Genomic DNA, 26,932 nt, shown 5'->3' with positions numbered 1-26,932 from the left:
GCGATATTTCCTACTTCGTAGATTTCGTCTATAAATATATTCATGTATCATTTAAAATCTATTTTTTCATTTACATATGAATGATAACTTTAGACTTGACACACACTTTATACCTGACAGACCAAGTGGGGGGAAGTACTAGTCGATGATTATTGGCTAACAACGCGCTGGCGGGGCTTTGCAAAATTACCAGATATACAATCCATATCACAAACGGTAGTGTTTCTCGTCATCTGTTCTAGTTCACCATCAGCGACGAAGATTACCCACAGCGGTGTGCTTTAATGAAAATTACGCGTAAAAGTGTCTGTCAGTCATCATTGCATTTTCGACGCCACACACTCAACTGAGCGCGCTTGACTCCACCGCTGTCAATCATTTGTTAGCCAGTTAGCAAGTGGATAGAATTGCTCGAACCTCAGGATGAGTTTTTCACGGGAGAAAAAACGCAAGTACTATTCTCTTAGGCGATCTGCTGCTTTACAATTTCATATCGACCAATTTGTTTACGCTTATGGTTATTACATTATTGATGTTGTCATTGGCGGCGACTGTTCTTTTGCAGTGCTGGAGAAAGCCAAATACAAAGCCCAAAACATTAGCAATCTAAGAGAAGAAGCCGAGATCTGCAATCAACTTGGAGAACTGCTATCAAGAAACGGTAAGTGATCGATTTCTTGCCTCAACAATAAAAGGCAGAATAATGTGTGGAAGTCATGTCTTGGTGGGTGGGTGTCTTTTATCCAGGTGAATATGAAGCTGCCATTGAGGAGCATCAACAGGAGCTGTCACTGTCTGAGGTGTTAAATGACGTAATTGGACGAGCAGTGGCCAATCGTAAAATAGGAGAGTGCTATGCAGAGCTGGGGAACATTGAGACTGCACTTAAAGTGAGTCAATCTACACGATATATAAATATTCATTTGCAAATGAAATGTGAAATGTAAATTTCTCCACTGTGAGACTAATAAAGGCATATCCAATCCAATCCAATCCAAACAGATATTCTTTCGATTTAGCATGCTAACCACTCGACTACCAATTAGTAGAAATCTTGCTCCGGCCTCCCTGTGTGGAGTTTGCATGTTCTCCCCGGGCTCATGTGGGTTTTCTCCGGTCCTCCGGTTATATTCCAAAAACATGCATGTAAGTTTAATGGAGCACTCTAAAACTGTCCCTAGGTGTGAATGTGATGCTGAATGGTTCTTTGTCTATTAAGCGGTCCGGCGTGAGGATTTAGCGATCCGGAAGAAGAATTAATGAATGAGTGAATATTCTTTACACTGTGCATACATGTGTTGTGTGCCTCGTTGTCTTGCTTAGCATCAGCGCCTTCACCTGGACTTGGCTCGCTCTGTCAGAGATCATACTGAGGAGCAGCGGGCGCTTGCCACAATCGGTAGAACTTACCTCTTTCGCTTCGAATCCGACCAATCGAGGAAAAGTCTTGAACAAGCAGAAGATGCCTTCAAGAAAAGTCTTGCCATTGTGGATGATCTCATAGGTGTGAACCCACTGCTGTTTTCTGCATCTTTTGCACGTAAATATAATAATACCATCTCAATCCTTGTGTCCGTTCATGTGTGTCTTTTCAAGGGACTGTACCAGAGCGAGAGATTCATGAAATGAAGGCTCGACTTTTTCTCAATCTTGGTTTGGTTTGCGACCACCTGGGAGAGCCCGAACGCTGCAGCGAGTTCATCCGACGTAGTGTCTTCATTGCGGAGTAAGAGGCGCCTCAATGCACAAACAAAAATAGATAAGCTTGTAAATGTTAGTGGTTACAGTGCCTAACTTCAGTTGTCCTGGTGTCATTAGTGTCAGAGTCTCTTCTCAAATGAAATGTGTGTCTTTGTGGTAGCTCACTGTCAAGTTATCCTTGTTTTTATTTTGTGTTTTTTCCTGGCATGTCTCATTTGATGAATTCATTCATGAAGGCATAATATTTGCAGTTTCCCACAATTTTAATATGCAATTGGCAACTCAAGCCATGGCTGTACCCTGAAAAAAAAGAAGCAAAACTCTGTTTTTTCATCCACATGTACAGTATATTGGATTGTATGAGGCCTTAAAAATGTTTTAGAGGAACCTAGATTGTGGAAGTACAGAGGAACCTCCACTTTTTGAGGGATTATAGCTTATGATTTGATTTGGAAATGGAATGAATCTTTGCTGCTGACAAGTAAACACTTTATGGGTGATGTCTTTAAACCTCTCTTTTGGATTGCTGATTGTCATGTATTTCTTGTATGTGGAAAAGGGATTTTTTTTCAAGTAACTTTGGGAGCAGTCAAAAGAAAATACCATGTAGAAAAGTGTATATTTCAAGCGTGTAGGATCACATTTCTATAATACGCTTTTCTGTTTACTTCGACTGTTATCAGTATTATTATTGTTTTGCTCTGCATGTTATTGCTGATACCTTTGTTAAAATGCAATACTTGCTGTTTTTCATTTGATCGTTTTAGGATAAAAGGATAAGCCCTTCAGATATCGAACAGATCTTTAATATTCTCCAAACATTTGAATGGCTGAATTTCACCGAGGTGTCTTAGAGTCCTCTGTGCATTCAATGCTGACATTGGCCTCTTTTTTCCTTTTCTTGACTTGCTGTTAACTCTCATCTCCTTTGCTCACAAAAAAAGGAAAAGTGGGCTTCTTGAGGATCTCTATCGAGCCAATTACAACCTGGGCAACATCTTCTTCCGCAACGGGCAGCACTCCAACTCCGTGCGCTGTCTCGAGCAGGCTAAAGAATGCGCTCGAAAGATGAAGGACAAGTTCAGTGAAAGCGAGTGCTTCCACTGCATTGGCAAGGTGACTTGCTCTTGAAAATAAAAATAAAAAGATGAAGGTTAAATTAAATATTACATTTTGTGATTCTCTCTTTTTTTTACTTTCAGGTCCAGCTTTCTTTGGGTGATTTTGTAGCTGCGAGACGGTCCCTCAAAAAAGCCTATTTGTTGGGTTCTCAGCAGCCACAGGACAAGCAGGCAGTGAAAAAAATGTTTAAATATGGTGAAAAAAGCTTTATTTCCTTTTTTTAAAATACAGTAAAGTCTCGTTATATCGATATCGGATATATCGATAGTCCCGGTTATATCGATACTATTTCTATGCACGCACGGAGAAAATTACATGCAAACAGGGTCTGATATATCGATAGTCCCGGTTATATCGATATTTTTTCGGACTCCCTTGAATATCGATATAACGAGACTTTACTGTATACTCTAAATTCAATGCATTTTTTGTTGGAATGTGTTAAAATATGAATCCACTATTAGGTGGATTGTTTTACAAATGCCATATGCAGTGTGTTTAACTATGCGGCGTTCATGGAAGACTTAAGTCTGCAGAACATTTGGCACTTATTCTCACATCCCGCAACAACTGTATTTATCAATAAAGTGATACCTCAGCTCACAAACTTAATTGGTTCCCAGAAAGTGTGTGTAAGGCAAAAAGTTTGTCTGCCATACATTTATTTTCCACAAGTAACCATTAAAAATGAGAAAAATCCCTTCCCAGGTCCCCATAACACATAATTTTTGTGTAAAACTACACAAAAATATACCCTATTTTATGTATAATAAAGGTGCTATTGTATTATAATTAAAGAAATAAACTGTACTGTATTATAGTCGTTTTATTGACCTTTGTGATGGTCGTTGATGTAGTTGCCTTTTGATATCCGAGTGAAGTTGCCGTGCTTTCTCTGCGATAATACCCTCACTCACACTGTCCCCTACTAGCTGCTTTTTGTTAATCCAAATCAACAGAAGTTTTTCAACCTCTTGTATTGCCTGAGACCGTTGCTTAGACAACACAGAAACACCCATAGCCACACTTAGCAATGGTCAAACACACACCTCATTTGTGGTTTTCGATGATCTCCTTCTTCTGCTCGACCATAATTTTCTTTTGTTTCCTCTTTGGCTTAACACTAGCCTGTGGTGGGGTCTTTTTCGGTCCCATAATAGCAAAAGTACTCCACTCGATAACAAACCACGTCTGCACTCAAAGAAAGGGGGTGACAAAAAGTAGTCCGCCAGCCACGTGGCGCTGTGTGGTTTGGTTCGTCCGCCGAAAACTAGTTCGTCAGCCAAGACTATATGCTCACGAATTTAATGTTTGTGAGGCAAAAAGTTTGTGAGCTAAAACGTTCATAAGTTGAGGTATCACTGTAGTATATTTATTTATTTGTTTGTTTATTTATTTAATTTTTCATCGATTCAATAGCCGACCAAGGTAGCAAACTGGAAGAAGAGTTGGGGGAGAATCCGGCCAGAAAACTGAGCCCTCATGAGGCCATGAGGTTGTCAGAACAACTCGGAGATCTCTCCTGCAAGGTCGGCTGCTTCCACAAAGCCCTGGAAGCATATCAAGCTCAGGTGATTTTAATTTTGCATGTGTGTTTTAGTTAATTACATTTTAAATGTAATCCATGAATGCTCTCTTTGAATTAATACTATTTCTGTATCCGGATTAGCTAAAAGGAGCCGAGGCATTGGCGAAGCCCACACGTGAGTTGGCGGTCATCCACGTGTCTCTGGCTGCTACCTTTACTGACCTGCGGCGGCACAACGAGGCAGTGCAGCACTATAAGCAGGAGTTGGCGCTACGGGAGGGCAGTCCGGCTGAGGTAATTGGTTTTGCGATTGGTGTAGGGGGGCGGAGGGTGTTATTCACATATCAATTTGAATCTGCATGCGTGTGTTGTGTGTGTGTCAGGAATGTAGCACTTGGCTAAATATTGCGGCAGCCCAAGAGGAGAGCGGGTGTGACCCTGAGGATCAAGACAGCAGCTACAGTGCAGCACTTCACTGCGCAAAGAGGTGTGGGCAGGCCAGATTACAGGTGAGACAACGGTGACATTGGAGAATGTTGGAATATTCTTGACTCCTATTTGCCTTCGAGAGGATCAACTCCGAGTGACTGGTTTTGGATTGGATTGGATTGGATTGGATTGGATATGCCTTTATTAGTCTCACAGTGGAGAAATTTACATTTCACAGCAGCAAAGTGATGAAAGGAATGAAAGTAGAAAAACGAAATACAGACATACAGTACATACAGAAATACAGTTGAGTTTTGGGTTGTTCATCTTATTACCACAAACGTTTGAGACTTAATGGGGGAGTTGAATGGCTAATCTTTTAACTCATTCACTGCAATTCACACATTTATTCGGGAATTGAAAATATGGCGTAGAGTGCCATTCCCAAATTTATTTGGTTGTTGATTTTTTTTGTTTAGGTGCCGATAAAGTGCTGGCCATGGCCTGTGGCAATGTTTTTCCCTTCAACAAGGGGGCAGTATTTCCTTTTTTCTATGTTAGCGCTTTGTTCCAGCTTCAGCTGTTGTTAAAGCGCCATATAAATATATATGTATGTATTGCATTGTATTTTCGATAGCCACCCTCATTTCAAGCTCATACCACTCCAGACCCTTATAATTTAGGAATTAACTCATTTTCTTCTGATGAAATTGGAGAGTCTAAGGTTTCTTACGCTGCATTGAATCTTTATGTAGTCCTAAAAATCAATATTCTGTGGGTCCTGGAATTTGAGTGACAATAATAAAAACCCTGGCACTAGAGTGGACACGTTTTTGCACGTCTGGCAGTGAATGAGTTAATATTCGATTCGAGTGTCCTAATAAAAAAATTGTGTGAAATAATCAAGTTTTCGGATTAAATACATTTGTACTTGCTTGAAGGTCGGGTATATTATGAATAAAAATAAATAAATTACATGTTATGTAAAAAGGTACAATGTTGCTGTAAAGAAGCTGTGTAGGACTGAAACAAATGAAAATAGTGGCCGCTCTTCGTCTTAGCGGCTAAGACTTAGCCGTAGAGTTAGGTCTGTGTTTTTTATACAACACATAATGGGCTGTGCACAAAATGTAAATTTTGACTGCCACGTGAACCTGCTTATTTCGAGCCTTGAATTCCTCTCTCAACTGATTCGCCTCGATTAATTATTCTCTCAACCAAGATGAGTCCCGTCACAGAAAAGACATCACTTACCCCCATGCTAACTGTACTTTAGGATCTTTGTTGCCTTGGTAGCAGACAACTGTTATAACAGAACCCTACGCCTTTTTACCTTTCCGTTGGTAATATTTATTTCAGATATTTTTGCCCATTACCTTAAACTCCGGGCAGCATTGAGCCCTAGTGTTTAGAACACAGGCTTCTGATTGGCTGCCGAGCCGAGTATGCAAATTTCAACTGCAGGTAGTCTATGTTTGTGTGCTCGGCGACGGTACACGTGTTTTGTTAGCGCGTGAAGGCGAGAGCGTCAGTGAGGAGTTTGTTGAGCGCGCGGTCAGGACAAACCATCTATGATTTGGCGGAATTTAACACAAGTAGGTATTATTGAGCTTGAATATTTCGTTGTGTAATAATATGTTTTGAATGTTGAAAGTGATTCCATTTTTCAATAAATGTTGATTTCTTTGCCCCTTCGATGGAAACTTAAAAACAGACGCAATCTTGATAAATCACAGTGCATATGTTATTTTAATCTATTTCCATTTCCTCCTCCAAGTATCTGCGAAATAGTTTGTAAATGCCATATCTTGCATATTCCTTGAGACAAATTTATTAACTGATCAGGGATATTTTTCACATTTGAAAGACAGTTAATAAATTGGGTTGTAGTGTTTTTACTGTGCTATGAGGTTTGTTCTTCCTCACTATCAAGAGGTTCTTAGTTCAAATCTCATATCTTGTGTTTGCATGTTCCCGCCTTGCCTATGTGGATTTCCTCAGGTTTTCTAGCTTCCTCCTCCATTACAAAAACATGCAGGTTATGTTCATTGATGCCTTAAAATTAGCCTTAGGAGGGAAGATGAGGGTGAATGTTTAGTGGTCGATGTGTATGTGCCCTTCAACTACCTGGCGAACAGTCCACCGCCATTTTGTCCAAGATCAGATGGGGTGAGCTTCAGCTAACCCGCAGCCGAAATTAGGAAACGTGCTCTTGAGGAGGGGTGAAGGCACTGTTTGGAGAGCTCTCCTTACAATGCGATGTACCTCTTACTTTAAAGCATCTTGGTCAATGAATACCTCTTGAAGAACTTTGTTAAATCAATTCGACAAGGCATTTTTTTAAAATATGCCACTTGCATTGTGCATGCGTTGGCCGGAGAGTGAATATGCAGCAGTCAGTTCAAGTTTTCCTCCCTAACAGAAGCGTGTTTTGAGGCTGTGGTTAGCGGCACAGAAGCGAAAGTGCTCGTCAGATGCCAACGACACTGAAGCCAAACTGCTAGAGCTGTGTGCCTCCAAAGACTTGAGTCCAAATGGCAGCGATGGAGAGGAGGAAGCAGAAGAGGAAATGGACAATAGCGAACCTATGGAAGATAGTGATGTTGTCCTCTCAGACTCAGGTTGGTCTGTTCATTTTTAACTCATTCACTGCCATTCCCGAGTTTATTTGGGAATTGAAAAGTGTGACGGGAGCACCACTCCCAAATGTGTTCGTTTTTTGTAACTCTTTTTTTGTGTGATGAAAGTAGAGAGTCTTAGGTTTCTAACGCTGTATTGAATGTTTATGTAGTCGTAAAACTCAATATTCTGCAATTAATTGTCCTGCAATTTGAGTGAAAATGATAAAAACCCTGGCACTGGAGTGGACACATTTTTGCACATCGTCTGGCAGTTAATGAGTTTTAAAAAAATACACAAAGCGTTCTTACCGTTGTTTCTAGACGATGACCTTGAGGGATATGACAAAATGGTTTCCGGAAGGAGGAAAGCAGGACGGGTGAGAAGGGTTGGCAGAAACACGATTTCTCTCGCACAACTTCAAAGATTAATTTCCGCTGCAATGCTTATTTCTGCAGTGGAACAAGAGGAATGAAAAGGGTGAGACATCCCTCCACAGGGCGTGTATAGACGGCAACTTGAAGCAAGTCCAGTATCTGGTTGACCAGGTATGTCAAATATACATTTAACTCCTTCACTGCCATTCACAAATGTATTCGGGAATTGAAAATATGATGTAGAGTGCCATTCCAGAATTTGTTCAGTTTTGTTTTTTCATGCTTGGTTGCCAATAAAGCTCTGGCCATGGTCTTTGCCATTTTTTTCTATTCCACAAGGGGGCAGCATTTACCTTTTGTTCATGTTAGCACTTTGTTCCAGCTTCAGCTGTTGTTAAAGTGCTATATAAACCAATATGTATGTATTGCATTGTATTGTGGACAGCCGCCCTCATTTCAAGCTCATATAACTCCAAACCAATGTTCCCTGTATTTTTGTATGTGTCTGAGCAGACACACAAGCTCCCTGAGCACACTGAGGACCACTGTGAGCAAAATCAGATCTGTACGCTGTGGCCACACACCAGTATCACGGCTGTTGAAAATCTAACTGTTGTTAACTGCCGGCGCCGTTCAGGTTATGGGCAGGGCACATTCGCGCCGTTCTGCTCCAATTGGCTGCGTAGCGTACGTGAACTGTACGGCATTATTGGCTGGACACCTGTCACTCATTGAGTTACATTGCAAAATGGTACTATATATATACACAGTAAAGTCTCGTTATATCGATATTCTCGGGAGTCGGAAAAAATATCGATATAACCGGACTGTCGATATAACCGATCCTGCGGCATGTAAATTTTCTCCTTGCATTCATAGAAATAGTATTGTAATAAGCAGTACTATCGATATAACCGATGTCGATATAACGAGACTTTACTGATATATATATATATATATATATATATATATATATATATATATATATATATATATATATATATATATTGGTCTAATTAACTCGATTATATCAGGTCTAAAATTAGATATTAAGTAACGTGTTTCTGTTTTATTTTATTTTGTGCGCTGCATAGTGTTCTTGTGCGCTGAGTATTTGCAAGCAGTGCGCGATTGCGCACGCGCGCAGATTAGAGAAATCATTGCTCCAACCCATAAAATTTAGGAATTAACTCTTTTTTTTCCTGATGAAGGAAGAGAGTGCAGTGAATGAGTTAAATAAATAAGACATGCAATTTCAGGTTGTTGTCGGAGAGTCTGCACAATTTTCTTAGCTGGTGTATACCAAACTACCAGACATTTATAAAACACAAAAAAGCGGGTAGTTGTCTTACAATGGCGTAATTCCCAATTTACAGCAGCAAAATTATGGAAGAGAGAAGGAAGAAGAAAAACTATCTACATGAATAGAAATGATAAAATATAAATACCGTATTTTCAGGTGTATAAGGCGCACCGGAGTGTCAGGCGCACCCCCAATGAATAGTGTATTCTCAAACCTTTTCCAGATATAAGGCACATTGGAGTATAAGGCGCCCCAGAGTTTAAGGCGCACCCCCATGAATGAAAAAAGTTGTTCAAATATAATATATAAATATATGAAAGTTTTCCATATATAAGGCATATTACATTATAAGGCACTACAGTAGAGGCTGGGGTTACGCTCGACTTCTTCTACGAGGGGAAATGGTGTCGGTGGCTGCTGACATCAGTTGCGAGACCTGTTGTGGCTCAATATTACTTCACATATAAGGTGCACTGTCGTATAAGGCTCAGGGTCAGGGTATACACATAGTAAAAATGGGTGAGTGGGGATGAGTCAAGATCGTCTATTCAGTAGCCTGACCGCAGTCGGCAAGAACGAGCGGTGGTAACTCTCCTTCTTGCAGCCAGGGTGTATCAATATATGGATGCATACTGCATATTGAACTGAACAGAATACCTTGATGAAAACCGGTATAAAAACCGAAATTATTTGTATACACCTCCACCCTTACTTGAGAAATGTGTCTTTTACCTTTTTTCTCTAATGGAGCTCACACATTGGGAATGCCTTTTTTCTTTTGCCATCAGGGCCATCCAGTAAACCCCAGAGACTATTGCGGATGGACTCCCCTGCACGAGGCCTGCAACCATGGTCACTACGGTAACTGATTTCAACTCATTCCACTGCCGTACTGTATATGTTTCTTTGTATGAATACCATCTCACACTCTCCCCTTTTACTCCTTCATTTTCATGCAGATATCGTGTCTGTGCTGCTGGAACGCGGTGCCAACATAAACGACCAGGGTGGCAACTTGTGTGAGGGTGTGACTCCTCTCCATGACGCCCTGACTTGTGGAAACTTCCGGGTGGCCCGACTTCTGGTCGAACGAGGAGCCTCCATTAACCTCCGCAACGCTAAGGTGTGTGTTTGTGCGTGTGCGTGTTTGTGAGTTACAATATCTTCTCTTTTGGTCCCGTATTTTCCGGTGCATAAGGCCGACTCAAAAGCCTTTATTTTCTTCAAAACATGACCCTGCGCCTTAAACGCGTGCGCCTCATACTGTATGTGAAGTCTTATTGAGCCGCAACAGGTCTCGCAATTACTGTCAGCAGCCACAACTTCATTTTCCCCTGTAGAAGAAGTATTGCGTAACCATAGCCTCTACTGTAGCCCCTTATAACGTGGTGTACCTTGTACATTTATTTGGAAAACTTTTATATATTTTTATATTATATTTGTAAAATGTTTTCATTCATTTATAGTCCGGTGTACCTTATATATAGGAAATGTTTGAAAATACACCATTCATTGGGGTGCGCCTTATACTCCGGTGCGCCTTATACTCCGGTGCGCCTTATACTGCCGAAAATACGATGTATTGTTAAGCATCATTCTTGGAAATTCGTGCTTTTTAATTTTATTTATTTATTTTATTTTTTGGGGGCGTGGGTGTTTCAGTCTCATGATGTCTTTTCTCTACGTCAGGGTGAGACTGCAATGGACACCCTCCGTCTATGGCAGAGAACATATAAAAAGGAGCTTGACAATGAGGCCAAGCAAGAGTGTGCAGCGACAGAGCAACTCCTAAAGAAGGCACTTGCAGGAGGTTATTATTATTATTATTATTATTATTATTATTATTATTATTATCTTTGTTATTATTATTCTACAACACATATTATTATTATTATTGCTATTGCACCCAAAACATTCTCTCACATCGTATGTGATTTACCGCCCCCCCACCCACAGTGCTGGTCACTGCTCCCCCTCCCAAACCTTTTGATATTCTACAGGACAGTCAGCTGTTTGACGCCGAAAACTCTGAACCACTTTTGTCTTCTGAGGGACGCTTTGTCACCAGTCCAGATTGGCCCAGGAGTAGCAATCGGTCCGAGACAAATGCTCATACAAGCCTGAAAAAGCGGCACCTCGGCAAATCAGCTTTAAAGCTCCGAGCCAGAGGGACTGAGGCCACTCTTCTTTATGGGGTAACTCGTGTATTGATATACCAGTACTACATTATCAATTGATTGGTTGTTCAATGCTGAATGTTTTTGCTCTGAAAGTGGATATAAATTCTACTTTTGCATGTTGAAATGCAAAGTTTTTAAAATGTTGTTTTTGCAAGACAAAGATTCGGACATTTAAGTTATAAATAACAATCTTACGATGTGCAAGAGTGGGTAGAGCAGTTTTCTTCTATCCTCTATAATAAGTAATAATAATAATAATAATAATAATACATTTTATTTCAAGCACCTTTCAAAGCTCTCAAGGACGCTTTACAGACACAGACAAGCATCAATACAATAATAAATAAAATACAATTATAAATAGAATATCCATCCATTTTTCGTACTGCTTATTCCTCATTAGGGTAGCGGGGGGTGCTGGAGCCAATCCCAGCTGTCTTTGGGCACGAGGCGGGGGACATTTGAATTGGTTGCCAGCCAATCACATAATACAATAAATAAAATAACTAAAATACAATAATAAATAGAAACAAGAGATAGAGCTACACAGAAAATGCAATTTTAAATAGGTGGGTTTTGAGGTGGGATTTGAAGGTAGGAAGAGAATCGATCGATGTTACGAATGTTGGGAGGAAGTGAGTTCCAGAGTTTGGGGGCAGAGCAGCTGAAAGCTCTGTCCCCATCGTGCTGAGACGGGCAGGGGGGGCACACAGGGCACAATACTGGTGTCAAAGTCAAGGCCCAGGGGCCAGATCCGGTCTGCCACATCATTTTAGTGGTCCATGATAGAAAATCGCCCATGTCATGTTCCATGATTCTTGCTGAAGTGTGAAAAATGTTACATTTACATATGTATGTATTCCACAATAACTGTCATTATTTTCGACTTCTAATTTTAAAACTAGTTATTCATCAATTTCGGGTGTGCTGTGATGCATTAAGTGGGTGGGAATAAATGTTTATGGTTTTCACAAATTTCGAACAACCCTCCAGGGCCAACTGTAAGTACGATGTGGCCCGTGACAAAAAAATCGTTTAACACCCCTATTCTACAATATAATCTACAGCATACTATTCGCTATGAGGAAATATTCAATATTCTGTATTTCAATAAACATTTGTTTCATTTTCAGAATAAGAGCAGTTCTTCAGATGACAGTGACTCGGACGTCCCTGTTAGTCCCCTTCATCCGGTTCGCCAAAGACTCTCGGTCCCAGATGTTCAGTGTCAAAAAGTTCCAATGCCAAATGAAGAGGCTGATTCACTGACCATCTCTGGCAGGGGAAATGGCCACCATCCGCCTGCTCCCTTTGTCTTTGAGCGGGACGAGTACCATACTGCCATCCGAGGGTTGGGCAGCGCTAGGAGCCTCCTGCAAAGCTCCTCAATACAACCTCATTTCCCCACCATCTCTCGCCTTTCCTCCAGCAGTAAATCAGCTCTGATTCCCGAGGAGGACTATCAGGATGATGACTGGCTGGAGAATGATTTGGTGGAAACTCAGCCCAAAAAGAAGAGGCTTCGAGTTGAGCAGAACGGAGTCAGAGGGGACAACACAATATCTCCATCTGCGAGAGCGCCAAACCCTCAAATGCCCCACAAGAGTGAGAACTCGTAATGTATGTCATCTCTTTATTGTGTGTGGACAGTTTCTTCAATATTTGTCTGGATTCAGGTTCTACACTTCCATCATCCAGCACAAGGGGGCCCACTGTAAAAAGGAACACCTCCGTCAAGCCTCAGCAAGTGAAAATGACCCAACTGCCAGGCATGGTCCGTTTGGGCAGACGAGAAGTCAACAGGTCACACAGCCCCACGCTGACAGATGAAGATGCAAGACCAGAGACTCCTCCCCCACCTCATTCAATACACACGCAGGTCAATTTCAGGCTGCATATTGAAATTTTCTTTTTTTTTTGTCCTTTAAAATTGATAATCTTCATACATAAACCAGTTTTACCTGCACAGTATTATAATCTATGTGGTAATCCACCCGCCCCCACCCTGCCAATAAAAATGCTCAGTTTTGATTGACATAGTTAGGGATATTAAGCAGTGTCCTTTGTAAATCGTGTCCTCTTTATGGTCGTGGAAGAACTGGGACCAGCCATTGCATAGCGCATGTGAATAATTCATTCAGATTTACAATGAGAGCTACAGGATGCACAATTGAGTGACTGGGAATGGAAGTAGGCCAGAGTTTTTCTGATTTTGTAATGACATATTAATTTAAAGTTTGTTTTCACTGGAAATGTGTTTTTCTTACATTTCCTTCAGTTTGTTCCAAACTACATTTCGTAGTCTTTCATAATCTTGTCATACAAACAAGTTTTCGGCGGACGAACCAAACCACACAGCACCACGGTGGCTGGTGAACTAGTTTTCAGCGGATGAACCAAATCACATTGTCAAACAGCACCACGGTGGCTGGCGTACTAGTTTTCCACACCCCCTTTGAGTGCAGACATGGTTTGCTATCGAGTGCAGTATTTTGCTATAATGGGACCAAAAAAGACCCCACCACAGGCTAGTGTTAAGATGAAGAGGACACAAAAGACAATTACGGTCGAGCAGAAGAAGATCATTGAAAAACGAATGAGGTATGCGTTTGTGTGATTTAGCGTCCCAGTACCAGTACGCTAAGTCGGCCATTGCTACGTGTGGCTCAGGGTGTTTCTGTGTTGTCTACGCAAAGGTCTCAGGCAATAGAAGAGGTTGAAAAAATTCTGTTGATTTGGATTAACGAAAAGCAGCTAGCAGGGGACCGTGTGTGTGAGGGATTATCACTGAGAAAGCACGGCAACTTCACTCGGATATCATCAAGAGGCAACTACATCAACGGCCATCACAAAGGTCAATAAAACGACTTTATTATATAGTAGTTTATTTCTTTAATTACAATACATTAGCAAATTTAATATACATAAAATAAGGTATATTTTGTGTAGTTTTAAGGCTTATTTAGTCGAAAATATTTTGGGACCCTGGCAACGGATTCTCATTTTTAATGGTTTCTTACGGAAAATAAACGTTTGGCAGATGAACTTGTTGCCTTACATACACTTTCTGGGAACCAATAAGTTCGTAAACTGAGGTATCACTGTACTGTGGAAACCCAAACAATGGGAGGACGCTTACTTTATTATTTAATTACAGGCGCACAATTGGGTTGTACGGACGTATTTACAAATGTCCAGTGAGTGTACCGTCTATCCACATATTTATTTCATTTAAAATTTGTGCCCATTCAGCCTCTTATAGAGAGTCCGGCTCTTTCTACCCCGATGGCATTACCTCCACCCATAAGGATGAGGGTCAGAGTTCAGGATGACATCTTCCTCATCCCAGTTCCGCAAAGGTTTGAGGATACGACAAAAATAAAAACGTGTTGAGTTTATGTGGTGTTTTTCATCCGTTGTCTATGGCAGCGAGGCAAAATCTTGCACAGTGTCGTGGCTCTGTGACCAGGCAGCACAGCGTTACTACCACAAGTGTGGCTTGCTGCCTCGCCTGTCGCTGCAGAAAGACGGCGCTCAGCTATCCCCGCATGATCTTCTGTTGGACATACTGCACACTAACGAAGAGGTTCGCTTTGCCTTCTAACGTCTTCGTCCTAGTAACATGAAGACTGATCAAGACTGATGTTGCAGGTGTTGGCTGAGGTGTTGTCTTGGGAACTCCCTCCTCTACAGGAGCGTTACAAGAAGGCATGCATCAGCTTGGCAGTCGGTGAGCAACCAACACACAGGAACAGATGTCCTAATTCACTCATCTAAAATTGACTTTTAACTCATTCGCTGCCATTCTCTAATTTATTCGGGAATTGAAAAGTGTCACATTGAGTGCCATTCCCAATTTGTTTGGGTTTTTGCTTTTCTTGCGGGGGTGCCGATAAAGCGCGGGTCAGACCTCTGGCTATGTTTTTTCGCTTCCACGAGGGGGCAGCATTTTCTTTTTATCCATGTTAGCGCTTTGTTACAGCTTCAGCTGTTGTTAAAGCGCTATATAAACCAATATGTATGTTTTTTGTTGTATTTTGTACAGCCGCCCTCGTTTCAAACTCAGCTAACTCCAGAAACATATAATTTAGGGATTAACCTTTTTTCTGATGAGAGAAGAAAGTCTAGGTTTTCTAACACTGTACTGAATGTTTACGTAGTCCTAAAACTCAATATTTTGTCCATCCTGCAATTTCAGTGAAAGTGACAAAAATCCTGACACTGGAGTGGACACATTTTTGCACATTATCTGGCAGTGAATGAGTTAAATGCCGATATATAGCATATTTTCAGCACTGTGAAGTCCTACGAAGTATCAGACATGTTTCCAATGGTTGGACTATCTTAAATCTGTTTTCATATACAGGTAACATCCGATTTATGACCGGCGCGAGTTACGACCACCCGTACTTACGACCACCAGACTTTTTTTTTTTTAATTCTACGGCTGCCACCGCTACAGCCAGCAAGGCGACTGAGACAGAGGTCCGTGCAGGATGATTTATTAAGCTACAACACAAAGCACTGCTCCCAAAAAGAGGAATAGGGGAATATGAAATCAAAAATAAATACAGTAAAGTCTCGTTATATCGATAGTACCGTTTATTACGATACTATTTCTATGACCGCAAGGAGAAAATTACATGCGCGCAGGGTCGGATATATTGATAGTCCCGGTTATATCGATATTTTTCGGACTCCCGAGAATATCGATACAACGAGACTTTACTGTAATACCAAAAACGGCGAGTGGGGGGGGGGGGGGGGGGGGGGCAATGGAAACCCCGACAATGGCGAGAAGGAACTCACACACGGTGGTGCAGAAACAGAACAATCCCAAAAGGATTACGGGATGTGAAGGGGGGGGGGGGAGGCTCGGACCGAGCACCGAAGACAAAGTCTAGGGTAATGCAAAGTACAAATACAGGTTGACAGCGTCCCGTTTTCGTACCTGCTGTCTTGAAGAAAGAAGCGGGTAGGCGTGGCCCCGCCCCCAGCCGTCAATCCGAACGTGACAATATCGAGCAAGGAGGATGTTTATTTGCCGGAGCAGCATTGCACAAAATGTCGATATACAAAATAACTGTTTCGTAACAAACGCGTACGACAATTTTCTCCAGCATGACAGCACAGCAATCGGGGGAAGGGAGGGGTTTCCACCGACGCCGAGGTGGAGCGTGTGGCATCGCCGCGACGCAAACGCCGTGTTGGGCTCGCGGTCGGCACCGCCGCCTCTTCTAGACAGGTGACCTCTTCTGACTTCTCCGTTAGCAGGGAGAGCGATTTTTGGACAGCTGTTTTTTTGACAGCTGGCAGGCGTGGGAAGCCGTGCGGATTTGGGTCAGCAGAAAGCGTGTTCGCCGACACAGTCATAAAGATCGATAATACGAAATATAAAATGATTAAAATGACACTAAAATACAAGATTTATAAATGAACTGTCAACATTTTGGTATATAATAGTATTCAATAGAAAACGTTGCTGAAAACAAACAGGTTGCAATCGTATACTATCCTGTCGTATGGAAGATGCCAGCGTGTCATCATTTGTTATGCTCACGTGATTCTAGTGTCAGCCATTTTGAATGCTTTTCGATTTACGACCGTTTTGTCGGAACGGAACCCGGTCGTAACTCGGATATTACCTGTATAGTGGGGAACCACATTAGAAGATAATAATCCACAATAGTGGCCGTGGTTCCATTATGCATCCACTAGATGTTGTTACACTAAAGGGAATGCAATACAATACAGCACAATGTCGGTACAACCTTCCCAACTGCTGCAGCTGTAATAAAGCCCTTGACATAACATTTACATTACTATGTCCAATAAATCAAAATACAGTGAGACCTCAGCTTACGAACACCTTACCTTACGAACTTTTCGGTTTACGAACGTCAAATTTATGAAAATTCAACCTTGAAATACGCACTACTTTTTGCGATACACACCCACCACTGCTGGCGGAGTGATCTTCGGATCTGGCGGAGTGATCTTCGGTGGAAGCACACGACCGAACAGCGCTCCGGCCGGTGCACCTTTCCACACCCCCTCTCTCTGAATTCACACGTCGATCGCCTCCGAGGAGCTTTTTGCAGATAATTTTACTATTAGGAAATGAATGCAAGATGATCCCCTAATAATCACCGTCGAGGAGAAGAAGGAGATCATTGAGAAACACGAACAAGGTGTGCGTTTGTGGCGTCACATATGCACACCGCGGCTGTCATGTGAATCTCAGCCTGACACATCTCTCACGCTGTGTGTCACTTCCCTGAGAGTAACTTTCTACGACCATTCTACAAAAAAAGAGCCCGGTACCGTTCACCATTGCTACCATCCTTCGCCTAAAAGCTTTACACAAAGGCGTTGTTTAGTCGATGCTTTCACGTGACTTATGACACCGAAATTGTCATGTGCGAGTTGACAGCTGGGGCGGGGCCGCCGCTCGCGACCTCCGCCAACCGAAGAAGACACTTCAATTTCATTTCATTTCAATGAGTCGCTGTCACCTCACCAGTGACATGATTACGACGCTTGTGCTGGCAAGTCCAACAGTTTGCTTTGCCGGAGGTGATTGTTAGCAGCAATGGCGTAAGTTTGGTGCTTTCCGGGATCGCGAATGTGCTGGACGAATCGCCCCGCCCGCCTTCTTTTGTCACGTTTTATTCCGCGTCCGAGGAATCATCGGACTCGCGCCTTTTGTTGTACTAAAATCTCTGCCAGCACCTACGGTACTCGAAGTGGATGCAGATGACATTGAGGAGCTTGTTGCTGACCATAATGAGGTCGTCAACACAGATGATTTGATTTGCCTTCAAGAGGACAATCAGAAGCAGGCCATCCAGGAGTTGATGTGCAGGCTTTTATTGAACAGTTCCATCCAGAAAAGGCTATGAGAGTCATCAACATGATGAATAATAATGTGATGCCTCAGTTTCGTAAGACCTTACAAGTCAGAAAGCAACAGGTGTCAATTAAGAGCCATCAATGACCATCACGAATGTAAATAAAGTGACTTTATTATCCAGTGCAGTGTATTTCTTTCATTACAATACAATAGCACATTTATTATACATAGAATAAGGTGTGTTGTGTGTAGTTTTAAGGCTTATTTAGTTGAAAATTATATTTTATGGAGACCTGGGAACGGATTATTCTCATTTTAATGGTTTCCTATGGGGGAAAAAAATTGGGATACACACTTTTCGCCTCACACACTCTGTCTGGGAACCAATTAAGTTCGAAAGCAGAGGTATCACTGTACAGTGAGACCTTGGCTTACGAACTTAATTGGTTCCCAGAAAGTGTATGTAAGGCAAAAAGTTTGTCTCTCAAACATTTATTTCCCATAAGAAATGTTAAGTATATGTTGTATGTTATGTTGTTGTGTGTTGTATGTATGTTGTATGTTAAGTATAATAAATGTGCTCTTGTATTGTAATTAAAGAAATAAACTACGATATAATAGTTTCATTTACCTTTGTGATGGTAGTTGATGGCTTGATGCAATGGAGTGGGACCAGGAGGAAGGGAGGGAGTTACCCTCACTCACACGAAAGGGGGTGACGAAAACTCGTCCGCCAGCCACCGTGATCTCATTCTGTTCGATTGTAATTTTCTTTAAAAGACTAATTTTCTTTTAGGCTTACCACTAGCCTGTGGCGGGGTCTTTTTCGGTCCCATAATAGCAAAAGTATCCTCGAAATCAAACCACGTCCACAGTCAAAGAAAGGGGGTGACGGAAACTAGTCTACCATCTACCGAGGCGCTGTTCGACTGTGTGGTTTGGTGTTCTTCCGGCAAAAATTCGTCCACTAGCCACCCTGGCGCTGTTCAAACGTGTGGTTTGGTTCATCCGCCGATAACTAGTTCGTCAGCTAAGATTATGTTCTCGTGAATTTAATGTTCGTAAGGCAAAAAGTTCGCAGCTAAAGCGTTCGTAAGATGAGGTATCACTGTATTGGGTAATATTTCGGTTTCATTATATTGAGCTACCAGTGCATCTGCATGTCAATGAAAGCGAAAGTTATTTATAATCTTCTACGAAGCTGCGAAGGAAATGTAAGGAAAACACATTTCCACTGAAAACAAACTTTAAATTACATCTCATTACAAAATCAGAAAAACTCTGGCCTACTTCCATTCTCAGTCACTCAATTGTGCTCGCGAATTTCATGTTCGTGAGGTGAAAAGTTTGTGAGCTGAAGCGTTCATAAGCTGCGATTTCACTGTATTGAGGTACATGTACAAGGCTCATATGATGAAAAGGTGCACTGTCAGCTTTTGAGTATTTGAATGCTTTCCGGGGCGTATTGCAGTGCTGATTTTTTTTTTTTTTTTTTTTTTTGCCCAAGGTTTAAGGAGAATAATAGAAATATGTCAGTGAATGAACAAATCCAAAATAAAATCTCTACTCTTTTTCTCCCTATAAAATAGCCATCTGAATTACATTGCCTTTTTCCAGTTTCAAAATATCAATTCATACAGCAGCACAGGTCTATCTTTGAAAAACACACTGGAAAAGCAAAAGAATAAAATTCCTGGGGACCCAAAAGAAATTATCCTTTGTTAGAGTGCATTTGATTTGTTCAGTACGAAGTAAAACATTTACATCATTTATCGGCTCGTGGGGGTTAAAATTAAGACTACGTAGTTGTTAAATACATGCGTGTGTGACTTTTTTCATCCAGAAACAACACGATTAATTTAGGACATCATTAAATGTAACACATGGAGAACCAGCTTGCTTGACACCAAATAATGTCTGGATGTGTCGAACACTTTGCTCTCAACTGTCTGACGGTGCAGTTTCTTGACGGGGTTTCTTTATATCAGGCGAAGCAGACTTATTTAAACCTGTGCGCTTATGTGCCCTTGCAGAGGAAAACAGGCGCGTTAGCCGCTTGTGTGAGGTGCAGGATGGGGGATCCTCTGTGTTGGTGTGCGGACTTGGCTTGGCCTCCACTACCCTCGCCGCTCTCCTCCGTGCCCTCAAGCTGCAGGCCAGCCTCACCGAGCTACGCCTGTCAGGCAACCGCCTAGATGCCAACCTCCTCACTGAGCTGGTCAACGCTGCGGCCACCATGCCACACCTCTGTGTGCTGGATATTTCAGATAATCAGGTCACAGGAGAGGGGCTTGAGAAAGCAGCAAAAACGCTAACTGGACTCCGCCATCCTGCGTTTCCAGTAAGTTGCATTTTCATCACTGCTCTGCCCCAGACGGATGATGATTTTTTTTTTTTATATGGTGGAAATGGCAAGTGTAGCACAGGCCATTTTTTAACGATTGCCAAAATATTATCCATTAAAATTATCAATGAAATTACTCACGGCGTCTAAGATATCCATCCGATAGACAGAATACAATCAGAAGAGGAAGATGTTAAGAATGTAGCGCTGTCACCTCGTAGAATTTTGGAGGTATTGCTGATGTCATAAATTGTGGCGTATAGTAAAATATGTTCCCATTTATTGAGTAAAATAACACATCTGCAGAGATAGTGGATGTTTAAATTCCATGTCACTGACCGCCATAATTTGCCTCTTCACCCACAAAATCCAAAGGAAAAAAATATAAAAGGTAATTTTTGATGCTTTAAGGCACCCGTGTCAAAGTCAAGGTCCGGGGGCCAAATCTGGCCTGCCACATTATTTTATTCGGCCCGCCAAAGCAAATCAAGCATGTCAAGTGCCATGATGCGTGCTAAATTGTCGTTTATAAACCACAATAACAGTCATTATCCTTGACTTCTGATTTGAAAACTGAAGTTTTTGTGGGCTCTGTATGTAATACGTCGAGGGGATTCTAATAACTTCTCCAAATTCATTGTACGTCCCAAATCTAATAATGCTACCGATGGAGGGTGTGCACTTCAGTGTAATTGTTTTTAAACGTTTTTCTGTTCAAAGAAGGAAAAAAACATGACGTCCGCTTTGGTTAGCTGAGTTCCATACATTTAGGAGTTTCCTATGGCTCCTTGAAGGAGCATTATTCATCTCTGATATGAGTGTGGAAGCAGGAGTTCAGAACTTCTGAGCTATTACACACATAAAACAAAATGATTCAAAGCACCTAGACTAAGTTGTCTGGGCTAAATCATGTAAATCAACTTGGGCTCCACTTTTTTTGTCACTTACTGTATTTTCCAGTGTAAAAGGCACACCCAAGAGCCTTGATTTTCTTCAAAAGATGACCCTGAACCTTATACGCAAGTGTGTCTTATATATGTGATGTAATATTGAGCCACAACAGGTCTCGCAACTACTGTCAGCAGCCACCGACTCAATTTCTGTAGAAGTCGCACATTATAATGTGATGTGCCACATATTTGGAAAACTTTTATACACTTATATATTATATTTGGAAAACTTATAGTATATAACTTATAGTCCGGTGCGCCTTATAGTCAATGCGCCTTATATGTGGAAAACGTTTGAAAATACACCATTAATTGGGGGAGCGCCTTATACGCCGGTGCACCTTATACATGGGAAAATGCGGTACTTAATTCATTCACTGCCAGACATGCAAAAATGTGTCCACTGCGGTGCCAGAGTTTTTGTCATTGTCACTCGAATTCCAGGACCTGCAGAATAGTGGGACGAGTAGGACTACATAAACATTCAATGCAGCGTAAGAAACCTTAGACTCTCCAATTTCATTAAAAAAAGAGTTAATTCTTAAATTATATGGGTCTGGAGTTGTATGAGCTTGAAATGAGGGTGGCTGTCCAAAATACAATGCAATACATTCATATTGATTTATATAGAGCTTTAATAACAGCTGAAGCTGGAACCAAGCGCTAACATGGAGAAAGGGGAAAAAACATTGCCAGAGGTCTGGCCAGCGCTTTATCGGCACCCAAGCAAGAATAAAACAAAACCTGAACTAGTTTGGGAATGGCGGTCTATATCATATTTTCAATTTCCGAATAAATTTGTGAATGAGTTAATTTAACGGACATACTGGAATAGCATTCTATATGATGGGAAAGACATTCACACTCAATTTTTCCAAAGATAATATACATGCTTCCAAAGTAGTAATTGTTCAACGTGTTGGAAACTTTTGACTCTCCTTCTAGTTTCTGAAGGAGTTGAACCTCAGCCTGAACCCGCTGGGTGACAGTATATCCGAGTCTCTGTCCTCACTCCTGTCCGCCTGCCCGCTCCTGGCTGAGCTGTCTCTGCGTGGTTGCGAATTGACCTCGCGCTTCTTACAGCGGCATCGCTTGCTCCTTGCCGGCGCCCTAACAGGTGGCAACTTTGGTCTGATGAACGAATACAAGCCATGCCTCTTTCCGCAGTCACTGATTATACTATTCATGTTGCTAATACCTCAGGGACGGGGCACCTGAAGTCTGTATGTCTTTCCCACAATGCGCTGGGCTCCACTGGATTTGAACTGGTGTTGAAAACGCTCCCTCTACACACGCTCACACACTTGGACCTGTCGGCTCTGCGCAGTGGCACTACCGATTACCCGGCGCTGGAGCACCTCACCGTCCTCCTGTCACAGGTACATGCACTTACGGCTCCTAATATGAAGTCAATCTGCACCATTTGATTTATCCCCATGCTATGCACATATGAGCTACGTGTTAGAATGTACACGTTAATGATATGGAGTAAGCACATGGTGTTTTGTTTTTTTTCTCCCTTAGGAAAACTGTTCACTTACACAGCTCAATCTGGCAGCGAATGGTTTAACCGACAGCAGCGCATCCACCCTGGCCAGGTTTGGTGATAATGCATCCATTTTTGTGGGAGACAAAATTATATATTTTTTTACATCCTCCACCCAGTGCACCAAGCATTGTTATTTTATAAATGTGAGCATAACTTCATTGAAAGCATTATATTTTTCTTAAAAGTAGAAGCGTTCTTCATTGCAAGAATAATCACTTTGTCATGACTAATATGCAAATGCATTACAACTTCAACTTGTGAGTCAACATCACTGCTTTCTGAAAATTGTGTAAAATGTGACTTCCTCCAAAGATACGGTTCTTGAGCAACTAAACGTGTGTATTTTTATGTAGCCTTTGTCTAAATTACCCAATGTCATCCTTTTGTTTTTAGGTGTCTGGCTGTATGTCCCAGCCTAGTAAATTTGGACCTTTCGGGAAACCCGTCCATCACCTCAGTGGGATTCCACAGCATCCTCTGCGCCCTCCGAGAAGCGCATCGCCCCTTGATGCTTCTCAACCTCCAAGGTAACTTCTTTCTTTTATATACATACAGTGATACCTCATTTTAGGAACTTAATTCGTTCCCAGAAAGTGTGCGTAAGGTGAAAAGTTTTTCTGCCAAACATTGATTTTCCATAAGAAACCATTAAAAAGGAGAATAATACATTCCCAGGTCCGGATAAAACGGAATTTTTGACCAAATAAGCCTTAAAACTACACAAAATATACCTTATTTAATCTATAATACATGTGCTATTATATTGGAATTAAAGAAATAGACTGTATTGCATAATAAAGTCGTTTTATTGACCTTTGTGATGGCCGTTGATGTAGTTGCCTCTTGATGATATCCGAGTGAAGTTACCGTGCTTTCTCGGTGATAATACCCTCACTCACACTGTCCCCTGCTAGCTGCTTTTCCTTAATCCAAATCAACAGAGGTTTTTCAACCTCTTTCATTGCTTGAGACCGTTGCTTAGACAACACAGAAACACCCTTAGCCACACGTAGCAATGGTCGACTTAGCATACGGGTACTGGGACGCTAAGTCACACATACGCACACGGCATTCGTGCTTTTTGATGATCTCCTTCTTCTGCTCTACCGTAATTTTGTTTTGTGTCCTCTTCGGCTGAACACTGGCTTGTGGTGGGGTCTTTTTCGGTCCCATAATAGCAAAAGTACTCCACTCGATAACAAACCATGTCTGCATGCAAATAAAGTGGGTGGGGAAAAGTAGTCCGCCAGCCACCGTGACGATGTGTGGTTTGGTTCGGCCGCCGAAAACTAGTTTGTATTCCAAGATTATATTCTCGCGAATTTAATGTTCGCAAAGTGTTCCTGAGCCAAAGCGTTCGTAAACCGAGGTATCATTGTTCTATATATAGATAGACAGACACCATATTTTCTGGACTATAAGGCGCACCTTCAATCAATGACATATTTTAAAACCTTTTCCATAGATAAAGTGCACTGGATTACTTGGCACATGGTCAGTTTTTGAAAAAAAATTAAGGCTTTTAGGTGTGCCTCATACTTTAGAGGAAAATACGGTGTGTGTGTGTGTGTATATATGTGACGGGTGTCACAACAGTGACTGTCTTCATCTCCACGATGCTGCCGTATTAATGAAGACGAGACGCGTGGATGTGTCTTTTTATTTCTTTTATTTCTGCAACACAGTATGGCAGAAGGGATGGGTGAAGTCGCATGGGTTTCGTCTTGTGATTAACCTGAATCTCCTCGAGATTGTTCTCAAATGCAAAACATTGTAGATAACAAAACAGAATTAACAACGTGTGATCGTATAGTGGTTATTTACAGAAAAAGAGAATACAACACAAGTTCACTGTTATTTACAAGATGTCCCTGAACGCATCATGGGCGGAGACTCGGCAGAACACGCGGTGCGCTTGTAATGGCTGGCGCGTAGTTCAACCCGCCACGGACACTCACGGGCAAATGAAACACGACACAAGAAACTAAATATTGTTCAATAAAAACGAAATGAAACAATTATTACCTGCAACACAGTATGGCAGAAGGGATGGGTGAAGTCGCATGGGTTTCGTCTTGTGATTAACCTGAATCTCCTCGAGATTGTTCTGGAAACTATGGGCGGGACATAGTGCCACACTGTGCGCCGTTGAGTCACTTCCCTCATAATTTAATAATCTAAGTGCACAACTCCGTTACATATATATATATACATACATACACACACAGTATATGTGTAATAAAAGAATAGTATGCAGATGTTAAATTCCATTTGTTGCACCACATTCAGGGTGCCAGGTGATATATATATATACACACACACACACACACACACACACACACACACACACACACACACACACACACACACACACACACACACACACACACACAGTATATGTGTAAAAAAAGAATAGTATGCAAATGTTGAATTCCATTTGTTGCACCACATTCAGGGTGCCAGGTGTCTGGGCCTTTGGACAGCGAAGATCTGGATGCTTTGTCAGAGCTGGTCCAAGACCTGCGGCTTTGCTCCCAGGGCCTCAACAAGCTGGACCGGCAAGCTTTAGAGCAGAGCTGGACTTGTCATCATCCTCACGGTTTTGTTGTAGACCGAAAAGCAGCGTGCTTCCTTTCTACAGCGGCAGTGGCTTCCTCGTGACTTGAGTGAAATGTGCTTGCCGACCAAAGACATTGGAGTATATTTGGTGGAATCCCATGTGATTTATCGCAACGTTTTATTGCAAAATTCTGACTACTTACATGTTGTTTAACCTGCTTACGTGATTGTATTATTTATATACGTAATTCTTTGTTTGCTTTGTATTTGTAAAAAGAAAATTAAAGAACCTCAAATTTGTAATTGTAAAGGAAGTCATTTTATTTCAAATGTCAACATGATAAGCCACAGTCCAGAAATGCCAATTTGCACCATTTCCCCAAATACTGCTGCCCTTTGCTTTGCTGTGCTGTATGAATGGCAGCGGGCGGATAGACACCGTACCTTCTTGCAAAACAGCATTTCATTGTTCTTCCTGCCACTACACATTGCTAGAAATATCAGATGAAGGAACATTATTTGTGGTAGTTTTCAGACCTATTAACTGAAGCCTGATAAATTCTCGTGGCGATCTCGACCTCTTACTGCTCACTGCTCACAAGTTACAAACCCTCATTATTCAGTTTATGGAAGACCATTCACCAGAGTTTCTGCTATTTTGGGAGGGTGACCCAAAAAGATGCGAACTACTGAGTCCCTCACTGCAGCAATGTTTTCTCCCAAAAGCGGAGTGTGTAAAAGGGATTGACAACTTTGTCAGACGAGTACAGGTTTGCTTGCAACGAAATGGTGGACATTTGGAACACATCTTGGGAAAGCCATAAATTGACGAAAATTTTCCAGAAATACCTGAAACTGGTGAATGGTCTTCCATAAACTGAATAACGTGTGGTTGTAATTTGAAATAGCTTTTTAATCAAAGCCACAATTGAAATGTTCATGGGTATACAACTTTTTGGGTCACCCTGTATATCGTATGGTGCCAGAGCTACCAGCACAACTTGAGTTGCCAGACGAAGCTCTTCGGATGAGGAGCGAAACGTCAGACACCTTCAAAGAAGTACAAATGACGTCTGAAGAAACCTTTTCACCGAATCCTGACTTCACTCTCAAAATTATGATTTTAAAATGAGTATTCTCACTTTAAAATCTGAATTCTGAGATAAAAGTGAGAATCCTGCCGTATTTAATTTCTTTTCTTTGTTGACCCCATCAAATCCATAGTAGCATTTTCATCAAGCTCTTTGTCATGATATTTATATTCCACATAATGGCGCAGTGAGGCCTCATGATGCCTTGGCCAAAAATCAAACTCATTGCTTCATGATGCCTCATTTTGTCATCACGAGTGCACAGCATTTAAATTAATCTGCTGAACGTTATTATGGTTCAGATGACCTAGACAGTATACTGCAAGA

The 26,932-nt window shown here is 41.6% G+C and overlaps 1 protein-coding gene across 1 annotated transcript; it reads left to right on the top strand.

The window, feature by feature from the left end:
- Positions 1-194: 194 nt before the first annotated feature.
- tonsl (tonsoku-like, DNA repair protein) lies at positions 195-25,795 on the top strand. Its single transcript, XM_089004395.1, has 28 exons — positions 195-448; positions 566-661; positions 748-890; positions 1,324-1,504; positions 1,597-1,726; positions 2,646-2,817; positions 2,904-3,018; positions 4,243-4,394; positions 4,493-4,645; positions 4,735-4,860; positions 7,203-7,401; positions 7,723-7,778; positions 7,858-7,947; positions 9,868-9,940; positions 10,039-10,202; positions 10,769-10,889; positions 11,036-11,274; positions 12,393-12,864; positions 12,936-13,138; positions 14,512-14,618; positions 14,689-14,845; positions 14,911-14,989; positions 20,146-20,453; positions 22,352-22,523; positions 22,610-22,785; positions 22,931-23,004; positions 23,349-23,482; positions 25,411-25,795. Exons 1-28 carry the CDS (start codon positions 424-426, stop codon positions 25,614-25,616), a joined length of 4,323 nt encoding a protein of 1,440 aa, XP_088860521.1. The 5' UTR covers positions 195-423; the 3' UTR covers positions 25,617-25,795.
- Positions 25,796-26,932: the final 1,137 nt, after the last annotated feature.

This window comes from Hippocampus bargibanti, linkage group LG09, assembly GCF_051943395.1.
Source record: "Hippocampus bargibanti isolate YZ-2025 linkage group LG09, ASM5194339v1, whole genome shotgun sequence".
In the NCBI taxonomy this organism is placed as follows: Eukaryota; Metazoa; Chordata; class Actinopteri; order Syngnathiformes; family Syngnathidae; genus Hippocampus; species Hippocampus bargibanti.
The sequence above is the reverse complement of the archived record's forward strand: the minus strand, read 5'-3'. Positions and strand labels throughout refer to the sequence as shown.

What these genes read in the sequence shown, in the direction of transcription:
- tonsl (XM_089004395.1), top strand. Translation starts at nt 424, where the DNA reads ATGAGTTTTTCACGGGAGAAAAAAC. An exon ending in TTAACCTCCGCAACGCTAAG is followed by an intron (nt 10,203 to 10,768) that starts GTGTGTGTTTGT and finishes TCTCTACGTCAG; the next exon opens with GGTGAGACTGCAATGGACAC. An exon ending in CTCATCCCAGTTCCGCAAAG is followed by an intron (nt 14,619 to 14,688) that starts GTTTGAGGATAC and finishes TGTCTATGGCAG; the next exon opens with CGAGGCAAAATCTTGCACAG.